This window comes from Scleropages formosus, chromosome 2 (assembly GCF_900964775.1).
Source record: "Scleropages formosus chromosome 2, fSclFor1.1, whole genome shotgun sequence".
In the NCBI taxonomy this organism is placed as follows: domain Eukaryota; kingdom Metazoa; phylum Chordata; class Actinopteri; order Osteoglossiformes; family Osteoglossidae; genus Scleropages; species Scleropages formosus.
The window spans coordinates 43,166,937-43,192,731 of NC_041807.1; the positions used below are offsets into that span (position 1 = coordinate 43,166,937).

At 45.3% G+C, this 25,795-nt stretch overlaps 1 protein-coding gene across 3 annotated transcripts; it reads left to right on the top strand.

The window, feature by feature from the left end:
- The first annotated feature begins 606 nt into the window (after positions 1–606).
- On the top strand, positions 607–18,887 carry LOC108931227 (sodium- and chloride-dependent GABA transporter 2-like). 3 transcript variants are annotated; one of them, XM_018746882.2, is made up of 14 exons: positions 607–1,178; positions 2,159–2,293; positions 2,622–2,762; positions 3,003–3,090; positions 3,311–3,443; positions 3,530–3,664; positions 3,854–3,957; positions 4,111–4,235; positions 4,341–4,453; positions 7,061–7,198; positions 8,389–8,491; positions 8,725–8,825; positions 16,427–16,597; positions 18,453–18,887. In XM_018746882.2, exons 1-14 carry the CDS (start codon positions 983–985, stop codon positions 18,534–18,536), a joined length of 1,767 nt encoding a protein of 588 aa, XP_018602398.1. In that variant the 5' UTR covers positions 607–982; the 3' UTR covers positions 18,537–18,887. The 3 variants fall into 3 exon arrangements, with proteins under 3 accessions (XP_018602398.1, XP_018602399.1, XP_018602400.1); XM_018746883.2 differs by lacking the exon at positions 16,427–16,597; XM_018746884.2 differs by lacking the exons at positions 7,061–7,198; positions 8,389–8,491; positions 8,725–8,825.
- The last annotated feature ends 6,908 nt before the right edge of the window (positions 18,888–25,795 follow it).

Genomic DNA, 25,795 nt, shown 5'->3' on the forward strand with positions numbered 1-25,795 from the left:
AAGATTTTATATTCAACTCTAAATGCGACCGGGAGCCAGTGTAATGATTTAAGTACCAGTGTTATATGGTCAAACTTCCTTGTTCTAGTGACAATTCTCGCAGCAGCATTTTGTACCAACTGTAGCCTGGATACAGTCTGGTACGGACAACCCGTCAATAAAGCATTACAGTAATCCAGCCTGCTGGAAACAAAAGCATGAACCAGTTTCTCAGAATCCCGTCTACAAAGGAATCGCCGCATTTTGCTATGCTGCTTAACTGAAGGAGGCACGACTTAGTCAAAGATGAATAAATGTAAATGTACTGCTGCTAACACTGTTGTTACTACTGTTACTGCTATTGTTACCACTACTGCTACTGTTGTTTCTATTACTACTGCTATTGCTACTACTACTACTACTGGAACTATTGTTACTATTACTGCTGCTCTTGTCACTAGTACTACTGCTACTGCTACTATGTTACTACTGCTGCTAGTATTGTTACTATTGCTACTGCCATTGTTACTACTACTACTCTTACTGCCACAGCTACCATTGCTATTATTACTACTACTATTGTTACTACTGCTGCCACTGTTGTTACTACTACTGGTACTACAAGTATTGTTACTGCTGCTACTGCTCCTATTCTTACAAGTGCCACTACTGCTATTGTTACTACTGCTACTACAGCTGCTATTACTGTTGCTACTAGTACTACTACTAATAATGATGATGATGATGATGATGATAAAATTGTCAGCACACATGAGTAGTTGTAGCCAAGATACACATTGGTGCTGGACAATTGCCACATGACAAACAAAACGGGAACAAACACGAAGGCAGTGAGAGGACAAAAACCCTGTCGAGGTCCAAGTTCAAGTCCGGCAGCTCACATTTGCCTATCGAATAAGGACAAAAGGACTGTCCTGCCCCCCTGCTTGTCTACTCATCATCTCCTAGTCTGGGACAGGCAGTGTCTATAAGGAAGTTTGCGATGGAAAATAGCTATGAGCTGCAGGCACAGTCTAATCTGAACACCCAGGAGGACGCCAGAGAGGACGTTGAACCCCCAACCCAGGGACGGGGACAATGGGCAAACAAGACGGAGTTCCTACTTGCCGTGGTGGGACAGATCATCGGTTTGGGCAACGTGTGGAGGTTCCCCTACCTGTGCTACAAGAACGGAGGAGGTGAGTGCAGAAGCACACAGGACTCGGCTATAATACTCAATGTCTCCAATAACGCAGTGATCCCTCATGTGGCTCCACTCTCAACCACTGTACTGGTCATTTCTAGACCACAGAATGTGGAGAGAAAAAGTATCTTTTAAGGGATGCTAATGCACAAAACAGTTGAAATTTTCAGAAATACCTTTAACAAATGTTACTTGAATAGTTTACTCTTTTGCTTTTACATGCCTCTCCATGGTTCTTTACAGTATGCTAAACCAGATATGCTGCCCATTTTTGATGATGTAAACACTGAAATTACAACAGACAAATCAAATTCTTCAGATGGATCTCATTTTTCATAGTGCTGTTCTTGCTGGATTGTTTGTGTCCTTATTTTGTTGCCTGTAAAGCATTAATAGGTGTAAGCCCTGGGTGGCACAGTAGCACAGCAAGTAGCGCTGCTGTCTCACAGCACCTGGGTAGCGCAAGTGGATGTGGGTCTGATGCCCGCTCAGTTTGTGCAGAGTTTGCATGTTGCCTGTGTAGGTTTCCTCCCACACTGCAAAGACATGCTGTTGAGGTTCACCCACAGTGTGTGAGTAACAGAGAGAGTGTGTTCTGTTGCTATATGGATGAGTGAGCCATTGTAAGTAGTGTATCAAGCAGTGTAAGTTACCCTGGTGAATAAGGGGTGTGGGCTGATAACACAACATAGAGTTCATTAGAAGTTGCTTTGACAAAAGTGTCTGCTAAATAAATACATCTTTGTCTTTTTCCATCCTAAAAACTTGCACGTTTGCATTTTTCTCTGAGATGTATGTCAATTTGAAGAAAACTGTCTGCTAAATGAATAAATGTAAATGTACATGTATAACTTGTAACACACATTTGCAGATCCCCAGTCTTGTATAACAGAGCTGAGAAACATTCTCTAGTTTGTAGCGTTGTGTTCCTCTTCAAACCGTGTTCGTTGTCTCTTGCGGCCCTTTGTCCCGCAGGGGCGTTCTTCATCCCCTACGTTGCGTTCCTGTTCACCTGCGGAATCCCCCTCTTCCTCCTTGAGACGTCCCTGGGGCAGTTCACCAGCGAGGGGGGCATCACCTGCTGGAGGAGCATCTGCCCCCTGTTTCAGGGTAACCTTCACGGTCAAATGGAGCTCCTGTCAAGGGTTATTTGGCTGCAACATTGCTTCAGAGGCTCAGCCAGTGAATATGGGTGTTTGGTAGAAAGTGGATGCTGTCACTCAGAGGGAAGATTCATCCCTATATTTATCCTGGAGGTGGAAAGTGCCTCCAAAGCTGCCACATGGCACTCAAAGATCCCACATTTCAATCCCACCTCCTTTTGCTATAGTGCCCATAGGCTGAGCAGAACAATTATAAACATGTTCTGGACTCAGAAAAGCATAATAATTTTATTAGTGTTTGTGTCACATTCTTCTCTGGTCTGTTCTGGTTTCAGGACTGGGCTTTGGAACCCAAGTGGTGATTTCATACAGCACGATCTACTACATCATCATTCTGGCCTGGTCCTTCTTCTACCTCTTCGCTTCCTTCAGTTCTGAACTTCCCTGGGCTAGCTGTGGAAACTACTGGAACACAGGCACTGGAAATCCAGAAACTCAATCTAATATTAATAAAAGAGCACAAAAAACACATGACATCTATTTGAGGAAGTTTGTGCTTTTTGTGAAATATTCTGCACTGGTCTGCAAGCTCTTTTCACAGAGAACATCTTCCTGCTTTACAGTGTATCTCTGTTCCACAGTAATATGGACTGCCAAGAAGGTGTAAAGCAAAAATGAAATATTTTTCTTCCACATTTTTCTTGTGAAATTTTCAGCCACCTGTATTGAATTTGAGGAGAGGAACATCTCAAACAACTGGACGTCAGCTGACAGCGCTACCTCACCAGTGAAGGAATTTTGGGAGTGAGTTTAAAAAACCTCAGATGTCTACATGCAGAAATGAGAATGGAAAAGAGGTGAACAACCCATTCTTGTGTTGATCCACTATGTGCACGTTCATGTGTCATGGAGCACAGCACCTTGAAGAATCAGAGCCCCAGTTGTAAATAGAAGACTCTTAAATTCTTTGGAATGAAAGTTACTTGGGAGATGTAATTATTTAATGTGTAATTATCTCTTCCAGGAGACGTGTGTTGAACATCTCAGATGGTATCCACAACCTGGGCACCCCAAGATGGGAGTTGGCTCTTTGTCTTCTGCTTTCCTGGATTATCTGCTACTTCTGTGTTTGGAAAGGTGTGAGATCCACTGGAAAGGTGAAAGCCTCGTCCTACACCTGCTTGTGATGCCCTGACCAGGAACCCACCTGAAAGACCCTATTCTATGGTTCTTTTGCTTTCAGGTGGTGTACTTCACGGCCACCTTCCCTTATGTGATGCTGTTGATTTTGCTGGTTCGAGGACTCACCCTGCCTGGAGCTAAGGAGGGTATCATCTTCTATCTGTACCCCGATGTCCATCGTCTCGCTGACCCTCAGGTACAGATACCCTATTAAAGGAGTCTTTATGGGTTGGAGCTAAGTAGGAGCTGTGTGCTCTTTCTACATATCACTCCCTTTTTTTTTCCGATGGTATATTAGAATGCTACATTAATACACTAACAGCCACAGTCCACAGCAAAAGGTTTGAGAACCAGAACAACCCATTCTTGTGTTTTTGACCCTTAGGTATGGATGGATGCTGGAACACAGATATTTTTCTCCTATGCTATTTGTCTTGGCTGTCTGACAGCCCTGGGCAGCTACAACAAGTACAACAACAACTGCTACAAGTGAGTGGAGAAAAAAACATCCATTTGACCACATTCATGTGTGTGAAATGTGCCATGGGAGCTAGAGGTCTTGCACAACCCTGTGACCATAACAGGAACATAGATGACAAGTTTCTCAGATCCAGTGCTGGAGCGAAGTGTCCTTTGTTACAGAGACTGCATGTATCTGTGCCTCCTGAACAGCGGGACAAGCTTTGTGGCTGGATTTTCCATCTTCTCTGTGCTGGGCTTCATGGCCCGTGAGCAAGGAGTGGACATCTCTGAGGTGGCTGAATCAGGTGAGATTGAGGGAACTGAAACCTGAAGAGTTTGCAGTCAAAACCCTTCTAGTCCGAGCCTTCTGTATTGTGAGGTCTGTGATGAACAGTCTGTTTCGCTCCCAGGTCCAGGTCTGGCATTCATTGTGTACCCTCGAGCAGTGGCCATGATGCCCCTGCCTCAGTTATGGGCAATTTGCTTCTTCATCATGATCATCCTGCTTGGTCTGGACACTGAGGTAAGGTGCCATATTGTTTATCAAACGATAGATAGATCATGTTAGATCATATCAAAACCACAGTGAATACTATGCAACTTGCTAACACTTTTACCCATATCTTATCAGTATCCTGCATCAAATTAGAGAAATTTTTGCCCACTCCCACTTACAGAACTTTTTCAACTCTGTGATATTTGAAGATTTTCTTGCACATATCCATTGCTTTAAATCCCTCTCTTGAATCTGGGTGTTGACTTGGCCATTGTAGAACTCTTCTTTATGAGCCATCCTGTGGATTTACTTGATTCTTTGTTTTGGGTCATTGTCTTGTTGAAATGTCTACTTATGGTTTTGCTTCAGCTGTTTGACAGATGATCTCACATTCTCCTCAAATGCTCTTTGGTAAAAAGTGGAATTCATGGTTGACTCACTGAGGGCAAGCTGGCCAGGCCCTGTAGCCAGAAAGGCAGCCCCAAAAACACTATGCAAGTTTTTGATTTTTGCCAAAAATGACTTCCGACATTGTGTCAAAACAGTTTTACTTTTATCTATCTCATCTGTCCAGTGCACATTGTTCCAATAGTCCTGATCTCCATCGAGGTGTGGTCTGGAAAACCTCAGTCATCAATCTTTTTTCTTTGTGACACCTCGCATGTAGGGCAAAGTGTCAACTCTTTTTTTGAGGGTGGACTCATGCATTTTGAAAATGACTGAGGCAAGACTTGCTTGTGAATCCCTTGATGTTACACCTGGGTTCTTGGAGACTTCCTGCAATATGCTTTGCTCAGTTCAGCTCAGCTTGGTGTAATAACTTGACCTGGATAGACTGCTATCGGTGTAAAATTTTCTTCATGGAGGTGTCCTTTCAGAAAGTGGAGTGATTGACTACAAATTGCTTAGAAATGGCTTTAAAACCCTTCCCAGAGTCAAAAGTATCAACAATCATTCTTCTGAGGCCTCAGAGAGCTCTTCTGGTCTCAGCTAAGACCAAACTAAACTACAAGTTTCTTTTATATAAGGTAATGACCTCCTAGCTACTCTGTTATGATGTTCTAATAATTAGCTCATGTTTTGATGCACCTGATTCTAATTTTGATGCAATGGTAAAGGTAGAGGCGTACCCACTGTATTCCACACAAGGAAATTGAATTTCTGTTGACTGAAACAGAACGTGATAAGATCAATTTTTCCTTTTATTGTTGCAAACATCCCTTTGTCTAAAAATGTAAAAAAGGCAAACCTTTTGAAGGGGTGTACTTACTCAGTCAGATCACAATACATACAATGCAATGTTTTCAAGTGAGCTTGAAATATTTTCTTTCATTACTAAGAAATGCGGGGGGTGTGGTGGCGCAGTGGGTTGGACTGCAGTCCTGCTCTCCGATGGGTCTGGGGTTCAAGTCCTGCTTGGGGTGCCTTGCGGCGGACTGGCGTCCTGTCCTGGGTGTGTCCCCTCCCCCTCCGGCCTTATGCCCTGTGTTACCGGGTAGGCTCCGGTTCCCTGTGACCCCGTATGGGACAAGCGGTTCTGAAAATGTGTGTGTGTGTGTGTGTGTGTGTGTGTGTGTGTGTGTGTGTGTGTGTGTGTGTGTGTGTACTAAGAAATGTCAAAAAATAATCCAGTCAGTCTTTGCCTCAGGTCAGATTCCTCTTCAGTTAGGATTGAAGCTACTTGTACATGTGGGAAGCTTTCTCTGGTAGGCTGTTCCTGAACTGTGTAGTAAATGATATTCCCATGAGCTGCATGAATTCTCACACACACACTGACTGAAGCCGCAGGGCCGTGATGAACCTGAGCCTAACCTGGCAACACAGGGCACAAGGCTGGAGGGGACACACCTAGGATGGGACACCAGTCCACTGCAAGGTGCTTGAAGTGGGACTTGAATCCCAGACCTACCAGAGAGTGAGACTTAGCCAAGCCTGCTGTGCCACTGCACCCCCTGCTGCATGTATTCTTCATCTGTAATTCATCTGACTCCTTTGGTTCATGTTGGAGGAGGGTCTTTTAATGACCCCATGGACAGCCAGAAAAACACAATGATCTTGCTCTAAATGAAACAACCACTCCCACTAGGAGTGGGTGTGATGAAACTGTGGTTTTCATACTTTGGACACACCACAGCAACGGTTTGAGATAGCAGAAGGGACAGTTGTCTCAAGTGAGATTCCACAGCTGGGAAGCAGTGGAGTGATGCTCTTTATACCTAGTCGCTCGTTCAGATTTATGGCCAGATGCTCCTGTTGGTGCGGGCTCAGTTGTGACAGTAATAATAGTAACCTTAACATTGTAAATCGCTTTGGAGAAAAGCATCAGCTAAATTAATTAATGTAAATAGGTTGTTTCTTCTGATGGACTTTTACCAAAATTTTACTTTTCCTATATACAAAACCTGTTTTATGTGCAGGTCTGGGGTTCGAGTCTTGCTTGGGGTCCCTTGCGTTGGAGTGGCATTCTGTCTTGGGTGTATCCACTCCCCTTCTAGCCTTGCACCCTGTGTTACTGGGTTAGGCTTCGGTTTGCCGCAACCCCGCTCGGGACAAGCGGTTTTGTTTGTGTGTGTGTGTGTGTGTGTGTGTGTGTGTGTGCGTGTGTTTTATGTGCTTTGTACATTTTATCTTCAGTTTGTTGGCCTGGAGGCTCTTATGACGGCCATCTCTGACATGTACCCTGTGATCTATCAAAGTGATGAGCGCCGCAAGATCCTCCTCCTTATCATCAGTGTAGGAGGCTTCCTCACTGGCCTGGTCATGGTGACAGAGGTAAGAGGACACTGGTTGAGCCTGAAGTTTCCTTCCGAAAACAGCGTCCAGGTGAAAGTCCAACACGGACATGCCTTGCCATTATGTCCAACACGGACAAAAAGTATAATGACCCCCACATGCAGAATGTATTTATAAGTGCACAGTGCAAACAGTAAAATACAGTGTAGAAGTGAAACGATCAACAAAGGGACAAAGAGGCAGTGTATTCGCACAAAGGTGAACAGTGAAACCCGAATCTGTGAGTAGGACTTGAACATGGAGGTGTGATAAAATACGGGATTGGAACACTGGACCAGGACTGGAGCACAAAAGGCAGGAGTAGACAGGACGGGCATTCGGGACTGGAACATGAGCAACTATGGAAGAAAACTTGGGAAGCAGGGAACTAATGATTGCCAAGACAGCACAGCGGAAACGCTGATTAAGAATCCACGATCTATCCGTGGCTTCTTGCTCCTTTTATACCCTACTAACCAGATTAGAGACAGGTGCATGAGTCTGGGCTAGTGGTACTGAGTGGTGCCTCCTCTGGCCCATAGGACTATTATCCCTGTGGGTTGTGACACCGGATTGCCAGTTTTTAGTTCCACTAGCCAAATGATCATGGCCAATAATCCTAATCACAATATCTCTGGCAGTGTTTGAACTGACATAGAGCTAACGCAGATATTTGATATGTCCTGGAAGCCTTTTAAAAATAACTTAAGTATAGTTTCATGTATTAGACTTCTTACTTGGTCAATGCTCCTCAGATACATTCAACATACAGAACAGCATCAAAACTGTGCTGCACCTGTATTGATGTCAAATATAACAAAAATGCAATAAATATTATACAGACAGTGCCCTCACTTTGAGGGATGTGCATATCTAAGATGAGAATCTAAGCACGAGTGTGAAAGTGAAAAGAGCAGCAAGAGAGAGCATGAACAGGCAATGTTAGTGACAAATTAATAAAAATATTATTTTGGGATATATAGAATATAGTCAAGTTTGATTGCATTCAATTAGTTTAAATCTGGATGGCCACAGTAGAGTGTTAATGTCCATTCAGGTGTGAATATGGATTATAAGGAGCTCTTCAGAGGATTGTGGAAGACACTCCTGAAGGGAAAAAGATGTGTTGTATTCAGCCATCTTGGCTGAATAACTTTCACTAGGGTGAAAGTGTTTCTCTCCATCTGTAGGGTGGGATGTATGTATTCCAACTGCTTGATTACTACGCCTGCAGTGGAATGACCCTCCTGATCTTTGCCATCCTTCAGTCGATCTGTGTTGGGTGGATTTATGGTGAGGACAGCGTGACTAATGGGGTTAATCCCCAACCATAACAAATGGGGACAAAATTCACCAACTCCATTTCCTGTTATGTGCAGGTTAACACTTAGCCTTACTTTGAACGACAAACATTAAAAATCAGTATGAACTATTCTTACTCAGTACGTCAGAACATACCAATACAACATGTTTCTTAGCAACTTCTTTTGCAATACATGGCTAACCCTTCCTGCTCTGTCCACCAGGTGCAAACCTAATGTACAATAACATCGAGGACATGATCGGGTATCGACCATCATCTCTTTTTAAATATTGCTGGCGGTATTTTACCCCCTTTATCTGTGCGGTGAGTATATTTTTTAACTGGAGTAAGGTGTCTAAAACAGATGCTTAGCATGACAGGAGTAGCTGTTGTCATACTCACCCCTTATGTGGAAGTACAGTAACCGCACGTTATGCAGGGGAAATGTGTTTACTGGGGCCCCTTTTTTGGGGGATATATAGTATTAAAGGAGTTGTGTGGGCTGCATACAGTGTCAGGTGTTTAAAGTGCATTCAGGTAACTAATTCATGTACGTTCTGTCTTGATCTGACCAATCCATTCATTCTATTTAGACTGCATAACACAGCCAAGCGTTTTTATTTACAGGAGGTGATAATAAATAGGATCTAGAAAAAGTATTCATCTCCCATGGAATTTTTCCATGGTTTGTTTTACAACATTGAATCTTTTTCTTTGTTTTACATTGATCAACAGGAAAATACTCTTTAAAGTTAAATTGAAATTACATTTCTACAAATCAGTGTTAAATAGTTAAACACAAAGTCCAAGGGGGACAATATTTTTTAAAGGTTCTGTACGTTACTGAGCAGGTAAGGGCAGAGGATAGTGGATACATTGACATTTGTTCATTCAGCAGACGCTTTTCTCCAAAGCGACGCACATCTCATTGAAAATACAATTTTTGCATTATCTTAGGAGAGAGACATAGAATCAGAATCAGCTTTATTGGCCAAGTATACCTGAGCATACAAGGAGTTTATTTCCAGTTTAGAGCAAACCTACAGCGCACATTCACACATACAGACTACATAAGCACATACTGAACTAGATATAGACTAATACAAACGTGATTACCGATAATGCAGCAGACAAGAACATAGTATAATGCAGACAGAACATAAAACCATGCAGACATAATACAACTAAATGACCAAGCATAGAAAAAAGTATGTGTTGACCTGTATCATAAAGTGACATTATAGTGCAGTGATTTGAAGTTATTTGGAGAACATATTGCACATGGGTATGATGTTACTCAAAAGATATAAAGAAACATATTGCACATGGATATGATATTGCACAAAGGATATAAGGAAACATATTGCACATGCTATTGCACAATAGATGTAAGAACATACTTCACATGGGTGTAATGCTGAACAAGTAGGGTACAGCAGCAGTAAAAAGTCCAGTGAAGATTGAGGTTATAGGAGGGTGTTAAGAATCTTTATGGCTGCTGGGAAAAGCTGTTTTGGTGTCTGGTAGTTCTTATTTTGATTAGTCTGTATCGCCTGCGTGAGGGAAGTAGGGTAAACAGACAGTGAGCGGGGTGTGAGGGGTCCCCTACGATTTTCTCAGCCCGTTTCCTGACACGGGACATGCACAGGTCCTGGAGGGAAGGCAGGTTGGTCCTGGTGATGCACTTTGTCGACTTAACCAGTCTGTGCAGGTGACGCTTGTCCAATTGGGTGGCAGAGCCGAACCAGACAGTGATTGATGAACATAGTATGGATTCAGTGGTGGCCCTGTAAAATTGGCACAGCAGGTCCTTCGGCAGATTGTGCTTCCTTAGTTGGCGGAGCAAGTACATCCTCCGCTGGGTTTTCTTTGTTATGGTACTGATTTTCTTCTCCCACTTCAAGTCTTTGCAAATGGTAGTGCCAAGGAACTTGAAGGAATCAGTACTGGACACAGTACAACCTCGGATAGTGAGTGGTGGCAGAGGAGAAGGTACTTTCTTAAAGTCAGCTGTCATCTCCACTGTTTTGCTGGTATTAAGTTCCAGGTTATTGTGTCTGCACCACAAGGAAAGCCGGTCCACCTCCCATCTGTATGCAGACTCATCGCAGTCCTTGATGAGTCCTATGACTGTAGTGTCATCAGCAAATTTCAGGATCTTAACTGATGAGTCGGCAGGGGTGAGGTAGTTTGTGCATATTGAAAAGATCAGAGGGGAAAGCACACATCCGTGGGGGGCACCAGTGCTAAGTGTGTGAGTGCTACATGTGAATATCCCCAGCTTCACCTGCTCCGTTCTGTTGCTGAGGAAGCTTGTGATCCAGTTGCAGATGGATGTTGGCACAGAGAGCTGACTGAGTTTGTAGTGAAGGATGTCTGGAATGATTGTATTAAAGGCTGAAGTGAAGTCCACAAAGAGGATTCGTGCGTATGTCTTTGTTGAGTCAAGGTGCTCCAGGATGTAGTGCAGCCCCATGTTCAAAGCATCTTCCACAGACCTATTTGATCTGTAGGCAAACTGGAAGGGATCCAGCAGTGAGCCTGTGATGGCCTTCAGATATGCTAGCCCCAGCCTCTCAAAGCACTTCATTGCTACAGAGGTAAGAGCCACTGGTCTGAAGTCATTCAGTCCTGAGATGCAGGTTTTTTTGGGAACAGGTATTATGGTGGAGTGCTTGAAGCACAGGGGTGCGGTGGCGTAGTGGGTTGGACCACAGTCCTGCTCTCCGGTGGGTCTGGGGTTCAAGTCCTGCTTGGGGTGCCTTGTGACGGACTGGTGTCCCATCCTGGGTGTGTCCCCTCCCCCTCCGGCCTTATGCCCTGTGTTACTGGGTTGGCTCCGGTTCCCTGCGACCCCGTATGGGACAAGCGGTTCTGAAAATGTGTGTGTGTGTGTGCTTGAAGCATGATGGGATCATGTTCCAAAGATCTGTGTAAAGATGAGGGCTAGCTGGCTCACACAGGTTTTCAGGCAGGACGGAGACACCAGATCAGGGCCGGGGGCCTTCCTTGTCTTTAATCTTTCGAACAGATGCCTTACATCATCTTCACTGATCGTCAAAGTTGGATGGGAAGAACGGTGGCAAGGTGGAGACTGGGGGAGAGGTGTTGATGGCTGGTTAACGGGCCCCTCAAACCTGCAGTAGAAAATGTTCAGGTCTTCAGCCAATTGTTGGGTGTTATCTGAGTGAGGGGATCGTACTTTGAAGTTGGTGAGGACTTGCAAGCCTCTCCACACTGAGGCCAGATCGTTAGCTGAGAATGTTTGTTTCAGCTTCTCGGAATAGCATCGTTTAGCAGTTTTGATCTCTTTGGTCAGCATGCTTCTGGCTTTGTTGTATAATGACCCGTCTCCACTCCTATAAGCTGCCTATTTGTCTTTCCGTAGCTGTCTCAATTTAGCAGTAAACCACGGTTTGTCGTTGTTGAATTTCCTGCGAGTGGTGGTCGGGATGCATATATCTTCAAAAACTTATGTAAGAAGTAACATCAGTGAGTTCGTCCAGGTTTTCAGCTGCTGCTTCAAATACGCTCCAATCGGTGCAATCAAAGCAGTTCTGCAGAACAGACTTGTCTTCATCTGTCCATTTCTTCACTGTAGTGATTGTGGGTTTGGCAGATTTAAGTTTGTTTGTATGCGGGGATTAGATGAAGCAGACAGTGGTCAGAGTAGCCAAGTGCAGCACTGGGAACAGAGTGGTAGGCATCCTTTAAGATCGTGTAGCAGTGGTCCAGAGTGTTCTTCCCTCTTGCTGGGCACTTAATGTGCTGCCTGAATTTTGGGAGTTCAACATTCAGTTTTGCTCTGTTGAAGTCGCCCAAAATGATGCGGAGTGAGTCCGGGTGGTTCCGCTCCATGCCTTGAATGTGGCTGCAAAACAGATCAAGCGATTCACTCGCACAGGCTTGTGGTGGAATGTAGACATTAATCAGAATGAACGATGAAAACTCCTGTGGTGAATAGAAGGGCTTGCAGTTTATGAATAGTGCTTCCAGAGAGGGCTCACTCACTGTTTTTAAAACCGAAACGTCGGTGCACCAATCCTCATTTATGTAAAAGCAAACTCCACCGCCTTTGGACTTTCCTGTTTGCGCTGATAAACGATTCGCGTGGTAAATCTGAAAGGCGGGTAGGTGGACTGCGTTGTCAGGCGTTAGGTTGGATACCCATGTCTCTGTGAAGCAAAGTGCAGCAGATTGCGAGAAGTCCTTGTTGGTTTTGATGAGCAATTGTAGTTCGTCCATCTTATTCCTTAGTGAGCGAAGGTTAGCGAGGTGTAGAGCAGGGAGTGGGAAACGAATTCCCCGATTGTGGAGCCTTGTCAATGCGCCAGCTCGCTTACCTCGTCGGTTGCTGTAGAATGTAGCAGCCGCGCCAACTAGAATGCTCAAAACTGCGTCGGATTAATGAGTTTGGGGATCAAATCACTCGGAGTGAGAGTCCTTATGTCCAGCAATTCATCTCTCGTGTATTTCAGAGGGTCAGCGGTACAAATAACAATAAACATAAAAACAAATAAACAAAGCACGTAGGAGCACTCTACCGAAGTCACCATGCACGGCGCATGTTTTGTTTGTATTTACATAGCTGTAAATGGCTGGGATCAGTTCTATTGATGCATTTGTAGACAATAACCAGGGTCTTGAATCTGATCCGGGCAGCTATAGGAAGCCAGTGCTGAGAAACGAGTAGAGGAGATACATGCGAACACTTCTGCAAGTCAAACACAACTCGGGCAGCAGCAGCGTTCTGTATCAGCTGCAGAGGTTTGATGGCAGTAGCAGAAAGGCCACACAGGAGAGAGTTGCAGTATCCAGATGGGACGTCACCATGACCTGGACCAGTAGTTGGGCAGAGTCAGTTGTGAGGTAAGGACAGATCCTGTTAATATTATGCAGGATATATCTACAGGACCGGGTTGTGGCTTTGATGCGCTGAGAGAAAGACAGAGTTCAGTCAATTGTTACTCCCAGACTCTTAGTCGAGGAGGTCAGTAAAATGAGTGAGTTGTCCAGTTTCATGGAGAGTTCATGATAGGAGGACAGGCCAGCTGGGAGGTGAAGAATCTCTGTTTTGGAGAGGTTGAGCTGGAGGTGGTGATCAGATGTCCATGCAGAGATGTCGACAGGCTGGCAGCAATGCGTGCGGAAATGTCTGATGTTCCAGGTGGAAAGGAGAGGAAGAGCTTGGTATCATCAGCATAGCAGTGGTATTTGAATCCATGGGATGCTATGACCAGGCTGAGGGAGGAGTTGTAGATCAAAAAGAGAAGAGGACCCAGTATCGAGCCCTGCGAGACACCGGTTCAGAGAGGCAGAGAAGAAGAACAGGAGCTCTGCCAGACCACTTGATAGGATCTGTCAGATAGGTAGGCCTCAAACCATCTTAGTGCCACTCCTTTGATCCCAAACTGACTAAGAGAGGGGAGTAGAATTCGGTGGTTGACTGTGTCGAACGCTGCAGACAGATCGAGGAGGATGAGGACTGAGGAGAGGGAGGCGGCTCTAGTGGCTTGGAGAGCATCAGACACTGCCAGAAGCACCGTTTCCCTGGAGTGACAAACTTTGACACCAGACTGATATCCATCGAGGAGATGGCTCCGGGTGAGGAATTCAGATAGTTAATCACAGGTCTCCTGCTCTAGAGTTTTAGAGAGGAAGGAGAGGAGGGAGACTGGTCTGTAGTTTTGAACCGAGTTGGGATCCAGGGAGGGTTTCTTTAACAGAGGTGAGATGAGAGCAGTTTTGAAGGCAGCTGGGAAACATCCAGATGAGAGCAAGGAGTTGATCTTAGAGATGAAGGTGGAGAGCTGCGGGGAGATGTTCTGTAGGAGTGACAATGGGATCGGATCAAGCGAGCAGGTTGTGGCTCTGTGTGATATCAGAAGGTTGGAGATTTCAGATTCGGAAAGTGGCTTGAATTTGGAGACCATGACTCTGGAGGGAGTTCCAGCATGAACCAGGAATGGTGATGCTGAGAACTTGTCAGTGATTGCATTGACTTTGTCTCTGAAAAAACAAAGTAAAGTCATCGATAGTGAGAGAAGAAGGAGGAGGGGGAGGCGGAGGACACAGAAGGGATGAGAAGGTGGCAAAGAGTCTGTGTGATTTTTTAGTTGCTGGCTGTATTTTGTTGTGAAAGAAGGTAGTATTAGCTGAGGAGACAGCAGAGCGAAAAGTAGCTAAGAGTAGTTTGTAGGTGTCCAGGTCCGAGCGAATCTTGGATTTTTATCATCTTTGCTCTGCAGCCCAGAATTTGGTCCTGTTAGTACATAATATATCAGTCAGCCATGGGGTGGCACTGGAGCGGCACTGGGGCGTGCTGATCTGGAAGACGGTGGACAGAGAGAGTGAAGGGAGGAGGATAGGACAGAGAGGAAAGTGTTAGTGGCGTCGTCTTGATAGATCTGAGAATTGTGTAGCAGAAGGGAGAGCGGGCAGCGTGGCAGAGGCAAAGCAGGAAGGCGAGAGAGATTTTTTTAGTTGCAGGGGAAGGTGACAATGGGTGCAGAAAAAGGAGAGGGATTAGAGGTGAGGGAGGGTTGAAAGGAAATGAAGAAGTGGTCAGAGACATGCAGTGGAGTGACAGAGATGACAGGACAGCCACAGTTACAGGAAAATACAAGGTCAAGGCAATTGCCTGCTTTGTGAGTAGCAGGGGATTGGGACAGGGAGAGGTCAAAGGACTGTACGAGCGACAGAAGGCCACTTGTATGAATGTCCTCAGCATGCAGGTTAAAGTCACTCAGGAGAATCAACGGAGTGTTGTCCCCTGGGAGAGAGCTCAACAAGATGTCGAGGTCACCGAAGAAGCAGCCGAGAGAGCCAGGAGAGCGATGAAGAACAACCACAAGAAGAGTGGCTGGGGCAGTAATAGAGACAACATGCCATTCAAAGGAGGACAGATGAGGCAGGTGAAGAGGGAGAACAGAATATTCCCACCGGGGAGAGATGAGCAGCCTGTGCCTCCACCTCTGCCAGAGGAACGAGAAGTGTGATAGGAGTAGTAGTTTGTAGAGAGTGTTACAAGTGTGGCTGAGTTGTCTGGGGTGATCCAGGTTTCAGTTAGGGAAAGGAGGTCCAGTGAGAGATGGGAGGTGTAGGCTGGTATGAAGAAGTGGCAGTTCCAGAGTCCCATGGAGAAATTGAAGCAGGATGGAGGGTTTGACAGATGAGGATGAACCAGGTTACGGTAGCAGCGGGAGCATCTGAGTCTTTGGTGGTGGTGGTGTCGTCACACAGTTCTCTTGCCGTAGACAACTTTGATGTTCGACATATTTGACACATGATCCCTCGTGGAACACGATGGTGATGGCAGGATTCACACAGTGGTGGAGGCATCCCTCGGTGGACTCCCGCAGGTGGACTCCTTCGGTGGACTCCCTTGTCTTTGCATCCGAGTCTTTGCACCAAGAGGCTACCGCTACGGGTCACCAGCTTCCATTTAAACTAGGCAAATTCACGTCAGCTGAGTCCAAATCGAAACTACTCCGACAACGGTAATCAAAACAAACAGATGTGATCAATCGATCAACGGAGTCAAGTCCATTTTACAATACGGGACACAGAATTTTTTAGCTTTACATGCGCCCTAACAAACCGTAAGAACAATTAAACAAACAAATTAGTAAAAATACCATCGAAAACTACACAAACATTCCAAACCACAGTACCTCCTTAACCCAAATTAATATTCCTAATGAATACTCCTTAGAGAACATGTTCGACAAAGTTATAGTCCTTTGCCTTGTCTATAATTTGGTTATGATACAATTTCTATATGCAGACTTGGTCATAGAATAAATTTTGTTTGTGATTATGTCGATTGTGTCTATTCATATGCACATCACTCAATGACCATGCTATCTGTGAGTCCTCATCTGGGATATAGACCTGTGGATCCTCTGTACATGTATCTCCACCAGGCCACGTTCATCTTTGCCCTGATCAGGTTCACCCCACTGAAATTCAGCAACGTCTATGAGTACCCCTGGTGGGGTCACGCCATTGGTTGGTTCTTCACCCTCTCCTCTACACTCATGGTTCCTCTTTGTATGGTCTATGGCATGGCTACAACCCCTGGGACCATACGGCAGGTATATGTGTTTCACTTTGACTTTTGCCAGTATACTAATGGGTACTTTTGATAATGTCTATCAGAGGTGGACCATGAACGACATCAGTCTGCTGAATGCGCCGTGCCCTCTTTCAAAGTATGAATTTAGAACCAAAGCAGAAGCTAGAGCAAATTCAGTAGGTTTACAGTAATGGTTTACTATACCAGCCATAAGGATGTGTAGCAGTCATCTCAGCACTTCTGTACTGTTTAAAACTGACATTTCACATGAATTTTTTCACAAGTATTCCAATGGGAATTTGGGAGGCAACAGGAGATGTAATGGTTAGGGCTGTGCAAGGTACTCACCTTGAACTGCTCTAGTAAGAATACTGTGAAAATTAATAAGTCATGGTAAAGCTGCTTGTCAAACATTGTTAAGTCCACTTTTGTAAAGGCTTCAGATCAATAGAGGTTATAATAAAAAACTTTGGCTTCACCCTTGAGTTCTCCATGGCCTTGGTGGTGCAGCAGGTGTTGCCAGTGTCTTGTATAGTGTCCGCGCTGAACATTTGATCAGGTGTTCAACTCCATCTCAGGGAGCATATTTACATTTATTCATTTAGCAGACAATTTTCTCCAAAGTGACATACATCTCAGAGAATAAATTTTGTGCATTACATTAGGCGAAAGAGACAGTGTTGCAGATGTGTGACTCTTAAGTAAAGTTAGTTTTCTTCCCTGTAGGTGCATAAATCTCAGAATAGGCAATTCCTGATCACCTTCCTACAATTTTTTTTTTTAAAGGTATACAAAAATTTACATACAATACAGGAGTAGTAGCTGTGTAAAGGCTTATCTGGGCACGATCATTTACACCATACATGAGCTTGAGAGATCATGGACAATGTGAGTCTGGAAGAGATGAGTATTCTACCCCCTTTCAAATATGGACAAAGCTCCAGCAGTTATGAGTGAGATGGGGAAGCTGCTCCACCACAACAGAACCAGAACCGAGAACCTCCATGCTTTACTTGTCATGTGCAAAACCACCAAGGGAGCAGAAGTAGATGAGTGAAGGGGTCTGGTTGGGGTGTAGTGGTTGATCAAGTCTTGTAAATACCTGGGAGCAGTTCTATTGATACATTTATAGACAATAACCAGGGTCTTGAATTTGATCCAGGCAGTTATAGGAAGCCAGTACAGAGAAGTGAGTGGAGGAGATACATGCGAGCGCTTAGGCAAGTCAAACAACTTGGGCAGCAGCAGCGTTCTGTATCAGCTGCAGAGGTTTGATGGCAGTAGTAGGAAGGCCACGCAGGAGTGAGTTGCAGTATCCAGACAGGAAGTCACCATGACCTGGACAAGTAGTTGGGCAGAGTCTGTTGTGAGGTAAGGACGGATCCTGGGGATGTTACGCAGGATGTATCTGCAGGTCCGGGTTGTGGCTTCGATGTGCTGAGAGAAAAACAGACTCGAGTCAATCGTCACTCCCAGATTCTTAGCTGAGGAAGCAGGAAAATGAGTGAGTTGTCCAGTTTGATCAAGAGATCTTTGTCTACGAAGAACTCTTAGCTACTTTTCACTCTGCTACTTTTCACTCTGCCAAAACAACCTTCTTCCACAACAAAATATAGTCTGCTACTAAAAAACCACAGACTCTTTGCCACCTCTGCAGGATCCGTCCTTACCTCACAACTGGAGGCTACCTACCAGGAGGCACATTTGAGATGCAACAACAGCAAATCTCTAGAGCGCTGTAGGAAATGGCGACCATGGATGTCCCAGGGTCTGCCTCCAGATACCATTACAGTATTAACATGATTATTTATAGGCAGTCTGGAGCAGTGTATTCAAACTGACCGCCACTAATACAATCTGTCCTCTGCTTTCAGCGACTGCGTGCTCTCTGCACACCAGCAGAAGCCCTTCCCCAACCGAGGGCACAAAAGCAGTCTCTTTTCCCTGAGCTGTACTGACCTACAGGACTCCAAAGTGGACGCGTATCAGCTAATGGTGCTGATGGTGCATCCCTCACAGACAGTCTCTGCCCTCATTCACTTCTCTTGAGAGGCTCCTTTATGAAGAAATGAGACCATGATTGTTTTCACTGATAAATGGAGGCAATACTCTGTAGTATAGAAATCAAGGCTCTGAAATACTTTCCCACCGACCATCTGCAGCAGAATTCCTGGTGGTGGCAACTTCCCTGGAGGTTCACCTGAACAGGATGGGTTCCTGCTATAGGTAGTAAATCAAACATCTAGATATCAAGAATCATGTGTCTCTATCCAAAGCTCTCCTTCTACTGGCAAGATGCACTTTTTCTATCATTCTCAGTGCTTTCATTTTGTTAATAGGAACAAAAGGTTATTGTGAAAAAGGTTTAAAACATTGGGTTATAATCAGTCATTGTTGCCATCATCGTCATCAATGATTATTTATATCAAAAGTTCCAAAATAAATGTGAAGTTTCAAGTCATGTCTCTCAAAAAACAACAGTTTGTCACAGTGTTCTCTTGAATTTTTTTAAAAACAGCTTTTATCTCCAGTAAATCTTTGGATTAATACAAAATGTCTCTAGTGTCATTTACAACTAAATCTAAACTTTTTTTCTATTGAACAGTTTCTGTAAGACCATTGCATTAAGGCATTACATGAGGAATATTGGCGAAATCTCTTTGAACTAGAGATCTAATTCTTCTGAGTGGAGGAATGAGATTTAAAAACAAAAGAAGAAAAAAAGCTCCCTCCTCCCAATCAAACTTTTACTGAAATGTGGACAAGGATCTTGTGCAGGTTGTACCTTCACTACTGGAAAGATACATGCAGATAAAAATGCTGAGAAGCTCAAAGTTAAAAGGCAGAGCAACCAGCTTAACACTGAAAGGTACATAGCAAAAAGTAGAGATTTATTCCTGTACATCGCTATTACTGACATAAAGTGCCAATGAGGAGAAAAATTATGGTAAACATCCAAGAACATCCCAAAGCAAATTTTAGATGTCAGGTTTATAAAACTTGATTTATAGATAACATAATTTTGTGGGTATGTTAGTGGTGTTACAGCTATGTAACCACAAACATGGTACCGCCACAACAGATCCACTGAAGACGCTATATCATACACCCTTCACACCACTCTGGCTCACCTGGACAATAAAAACTGCTGTGCAAGGCTATTATTTGTAGACTGTAGCTCGGCATTTAACGCTGTCATCCCAACCAAGCTCATCCAGAAACTAGTAGGGCTGGGACTGAGTGCCACATTGTGCAATTGGATCCTGGATTTCCTCATCAACAGACTCCGGCGTGTGCGGATTGGCAGTAATACCTCCTCCCCACTGATCCTCAACATTGGCACTCCACAGGGAAGCGTCCTGAGCCCAGTGCTATACTCCCTGTTCACACATGACTGTGTGGCCAGGCATAACTCCAACACCATCATAAAGTTTGCTGACGATACCACCATTGTGGGTCTGATCACCAACAACGATGAGACTGTCTACAGAGGGGAGGTGAGGCTCCTGGCAGAGTGGTGCCAGGACAACAACCTGTCTCTCAATGTTAGTAAAACCAAGGAGCTGGTAACTGACTTCAGGAAACAGGATACGGTTAATGCACCCATCTACATAGAAGGGGATGTTGTAGAGAGGGTCAACAGCTTCAGATTCCTAGGGGTCACCCTCACTGCCAAACTCACATGGACTGAGCACAGAGCATCAACCATCAAAAAGGCCCATCAACGTCTCCACTTCCTCAGGCGTCTGAAGAAAGCCCAGATGACCACTACAGTCCTCACCACTTTCTACAGGTGTGCTGCGGAGTCTGTCCTCACAGGGTGCATTACATCCTGGGGTGGCAGCTGTTCCATACAGGACAAGAAAGCTCTACAGAGGGTGGTCAAAACAGCTCAGGGAATCATTGGCACACAGCTACGAGCAGTCCAGGACACCTATACCACACGCTGCATCAGAAAGATGATGCGCATCGTGAAAGATCATAGTCACCCCGCACAGGCACTTTTCTCTTCCCTGCCATCTGCAAAATGGCTCAGGTCTGTTTGAACCCACACAGCTAGGTACAGGAACAGCTTTTACCCACTGCTGTAAGAATATACAGCAATCACCAATGTGCCACCATTTGTAACTAGAGTTGAACTGCTTCTTTCAGGCACATTGGTAAAGTACACTGTCACTTTGAGCATTCTCATTCTCTTGTTCTGAGTTTACTGGCATTTATTGTTATTATTGTTACTGTTATTTATTGTTATTGCATTACTCACTGTCATTATTTCATGCAGTATTTCTTTCTCCTTGTCCATAGTCTGTGGAGAAGCACACACACACTTTCAGAACTGCTTGTCCCATACAGGGTCACAGGGAACCAGAGCCTAACCTGGCAACTCAGGGCATAAGGCTGGAAGGGGAGAGGGACACACCCAGGACAGGACGCCAGTCCGTCATAAGGCACCCCAAGTGGGACTCGAACCCCAGACCCACTGGAGAGCAGGACTGTGGTCCGCTCCACCGCGCCACCGCACCCCCTGTGGAGAAGCATTCAAAAAGAATTTCATCATACTTGTGCACAGAACTTGTACCTATGACAATAAACTTGAACTTGAACAAACATGGTAAACCACTCATTTGGAGCAGGATAGACTTCCAATAGGCAGGTGTCACATACAGAGGATGCGGGAAACGGGAGGTAGGACCCAAGTGCGCAGCTTTTATTAAAAGTGGTGCTTTTGTGGTGTGGGGCGAATACAAAGATTAGTTTGAAGATCCAAGCGAAGGTCCAAGCCGAGGGAACAAACGCCATGTGTGACACTAATCCGAAATCCAGGTCGAGTGAGGCGCAAATGCAGGGACGGTGCTTGTCTCAGCGACAAGAAAGTGTGTGATACGGCTCCCTTTATATCTGCCCTTACCTTCCTGCAGATGTGTGAGCGTGATTTTCTGGGGCACGGTCTGGGGTGTGGCAGCAGGGCTCTGCCTGTCAGAATTAAACCTCTTTGTAAACACAAGAGTTGGAGCTCCAGAACCTCACCTTATATCATCATCTTCATTTGCCTAAGTATAACTAGAAAGTACAAGAACAATAAAGCCCCGTGGATAAGCCACGGAGATCTATAAATAGCTCAAAGAGCAGAGCCTAAACCGAAAGAACTATATTGTGGGGCTCAGCGGCTTGGGTTTGGATGGGGCGAAGAAGGACGCAGAGGCAGCGTTCATCTCGAACGTTTTGCTGAACACGAACACACAGGGCAATAACGCTCTCGGTCCAAGGACCCCTGTTTCCTCCAGAACCTGCATGTCTGGCCAGCCTTCCCAGCCTGCTTAGCACCCCCAGGCTCTCACCTCTTTCTCTCTGGCAGACGCAATCCCCTTTACATTCCCCGTATGTCACTGAACGCTAACCAATTACATTAAACACATTTTCTGCTCCAACACAGTAACGCGGGTCGTTACAATATGCTGAAGTCAACTGTGAGGACAACGGATGGAGGCAGCAGTGGAGAACTGAAGTAGTTGGACCAAAAAGGTTTATTTTTCTTTACTTAAAAAGATGCTCTTCAAAACACAGTATTTTTTGTATTTGGCTGGGGTTAAACATTAAGTTACAAAAGAACATAAGGCCTGAGCCATGGGCTTAACCCCTTGCACCACCAGCAATACACAGCTCTCCTGCTTGCTGCGTGAGTGCCTGTCTGCCTGAGTCTGCATAAGTTTGCATGAGTCTCAGCAGTGACCAAATACAACCTTTATTGCAGTATCTCCACGCTTCTGGCTACACCATGACAGCCTCAACAACTAACTCCAAAATACATACTCCCCAGAAATAACACCGCACATAAATACAAAACATACACACACTTTCTGAACCACTTGTCCCATATGGGGTCACAGAGCCTAACCCAGCAACTCAGGGCGTAAGGCTGGAGGGGGAAGGGACACACCCAGGACAGGATGCCAGTCCATCACAAGGCACCCCAAGTGGGACTCGAACCCCAGACCCACCAGAGAGCAGGACCCGGTCCAATGGGGTCCAGCCCACTGCACCACCACCCCCTCCTGCTAAATGCAAAACATTTGTTTATAATAAATACCCCTATCTTACAACATATAAGAACATTTATCCCATTACACAGTAAAACACCCCTGTCAAGTTGATTGTGCCAAGGACTCCCACCCATAAATACCCAAATGGTTGATGCCATCTGCTTTGCAATACAAGCTAGTCAGCACAACAAAATGCCAAATAGCTGAATGGTAAGCAAAAAGATTACAGAAATGATTTTTGAAAACTGCAATAAATGTGTTTACTTTTAGCAACCAACTGCATGTACTTGTCATACTTCAATAAAAGAAGTGTTAATAGTTAATGACAAACAGATACTGGTAGGCCTTTCCCGGCACCCAACCTGGTCCAAACAGAAAATGTTAAGTGACATACTGGACCAAAATGAACAGCATAACCGTACAAAATGAAATGCCTGTGAACAGCAACACGATTCACTACCACATTGATGGTATTTTTGCCAGCACCTTACTGATTCTTTGCTACCAGCATGCCCGTCACAGCTCAGTATGTGACATCAGTGTTACTGCAAGTCATGTTAAAGTAGCTCTCAGTCAGTGGTGAGAAGTTCCAGAGGCTATTCATTAGGTAACTTGAGCCTCCATGAAAGCAGGGCCTCTGGCACTGTGTACTAGATACGCCGCTGCCATTCCCTTTTGGTTGGACTGAGATCCTCCCTGAAGCGCATTTCACCGGAACGCATGCCGATGATTTGGCCGCTTCCCACAGTGTGTCTCTTATGGCTGTGATGTGAGCCACATGGTGACGGGTCAAAGTTTCACTCGGTTTTTGGCCTTGTTGCTGAACCCCGTGCGCTCTGAGGATCACGATGTTGGAGAATCGGTCTCTTCCATCTCAGCAGATGTGGACCTCTTCAGCTCTGACATTCCCCACGTCCTTCTCAGGAACCCTGAGTGTTGCAGGTCTCTGTCGCCAGCTCAAAGATTGTGCTGCTTGCATGTGTCTCTTCACTGTCCCTCTGTCTTTGACCAAGACCTGTTTGTTTCACTGCAAAGTCCACTGTTCTTCTGAACTGCTCGGTCTTGGCAGCACTGATGGCCAAAATTTTGTTGAGAGAATTAGCGTGTGTGTGTAACACAAAACACTAAAGGGTGTTCCAGGCCAACCACGCACACACACGCACACACCATCTGAACCGCTTGTCCCATACAAGGTCACAGGGAGCCGGAGCCTAACCCAGCTACACAGGGCGCAAGGCTGGGGGGGGAGGGGACACACCCAGGACGGGATGCCAGTCCATCGCAAGGGACCCCAAGCGGGACTTGAACCTCAGACCCACCGGAGAGCAGGACCCAGGCTAACCCACTGCACCACCGTGCCCCCCCAGGCTGACTAGTTCCACAATAAATTAATACTGGTTTAAATAACAAAGCGGTAGTGAAATGCCGGACTCTCTCAAGGTCTTAAATAAACTGCCCACACTCAGCGTGCTGGTCATGCATGAGAGGCTGTCGTTTATCTTGGACATGTTTTATTGAACATTGACAGTTGTGCTGCCAGTCTAGGTTATAGAAGCTGGGCAATGGTTAAGGGAAAGGGTTTAAATTTTCTTTAGGTTCAGTGCTCCAAGATTGAAAATGCACAAAAAGTACACTGAGCTGGAAAATGATTTGTAGAGACTCTCACACACAATGTCTACAGTTGCTTCGCACACACGCACGCACACACACACACACACACACACACACACACACACACACACACACACATATGCAGAGGAGGAGGAGTAGAAGCTGATTTCCATCTCCTTGCTTTTCCCGTGGCAGTAGAGCAAAAGCCACCATCAAACCAAAGTCCTCCGCAAGGTATGTCCTCTTGCTTACTTTCTTCTGTCTTTTCCAGCTGTTTCTGGAAAGATGGTTGTTGTTCAGTATGAGTTCATTTCTCAGGGGATTTCACAGACAGGCCAAATACAGTAGCACACATGTAAAGGACCATCTTGCTGACAACAAAGAGAGCAGCAAATATTATGTCCCCGTTGCCAGAATGAAGGGCAGCCTTTGCTACCGAATCAGGAGGGACAGGTGGGACAAGGCCCCAGTGAAGGATGGGTGGGACAATGCCTGAGTCAAGGACAAGTGGAAAAAGTCCCAGTGACAGAGCAGGAGCCATGGTGGCACAGTAAATAGAGCTGCTGTCTCACAGCACCTGCATGGTGTGAGAGAATGTGGGTTTGATCCCTGCTCAGTCTGTGTGGAGTTTGCATGTTCTTTCCGTGTGTGTGTGTGTGTGGGTTTCCTCCCGCAGTCCAAAGATATGCTGTTCAGGTTCCCCCATAGTGTGTGAGTGACATAGAGAGTGTGTGTTCCACTGATGTATGGGTGAGTGACCCATTGTAAGTAGTGTATCTTGCAGTGTAAGTTACCTTGCTGAATAAGGTGTGTGAGCTAGTAACACTACATAGTATCTGGTGTAAGTTGCTTAGGAGAAAAGTGTCTGCAAAATAAATAAAATGTAATGTAAATGGAAGGACAGGTGGGACAAAGCCCCAGTGAATGAGTGGTAATTATGGTGCAATAATATTATGATGTAAAAATATTTTGGGAAACAAGGAAGAGACTCTCAAATGTAAGAGTATCTTCTTTACTCAGGACACAGTTCACCACGTTTGGACTTGGGGAGGCAAGTCACAGGCTGCATCGCTCCCACACGGCTGCGGCCACATTGGCATGTGACACAAACATGCTACACACTGAGCTCTTTGAGCACCCTGACCTGCGGCCACCACTGCATCTCTCTCATCCCACCTGAGCAGAGCGGCTGAGTGTGTTTGTGTGTGAGAACTGGAGCAGCAGCCATGTGTTGATTTGTGGCATAAGGTTATTTTCTCTCCGTGACCAAGGAGAGTGTTCCAGTTTCGGATTATGTTTTCGGAGTAAAAGTGAGACCCGTGTCTTGAGCAACGTTCAGTGTGGACTCCTGGGACTGACCTCCCGGCGACAGAACACCAACCTGAGTTAAAAATGTTTGGTCGAACATGAAATAAACTTTAGTTCGGGGAACATACTCATTACTGCACGGCTATATTCCTTCAAGACAAAAAATGCTTTGTACTGCTGACACTTTTGCCATGTTTAACCCAAATTCCTAGGTTCTATTGAGACCCCTGGTGTTAATGGTTTTAATCTTCAGCAAG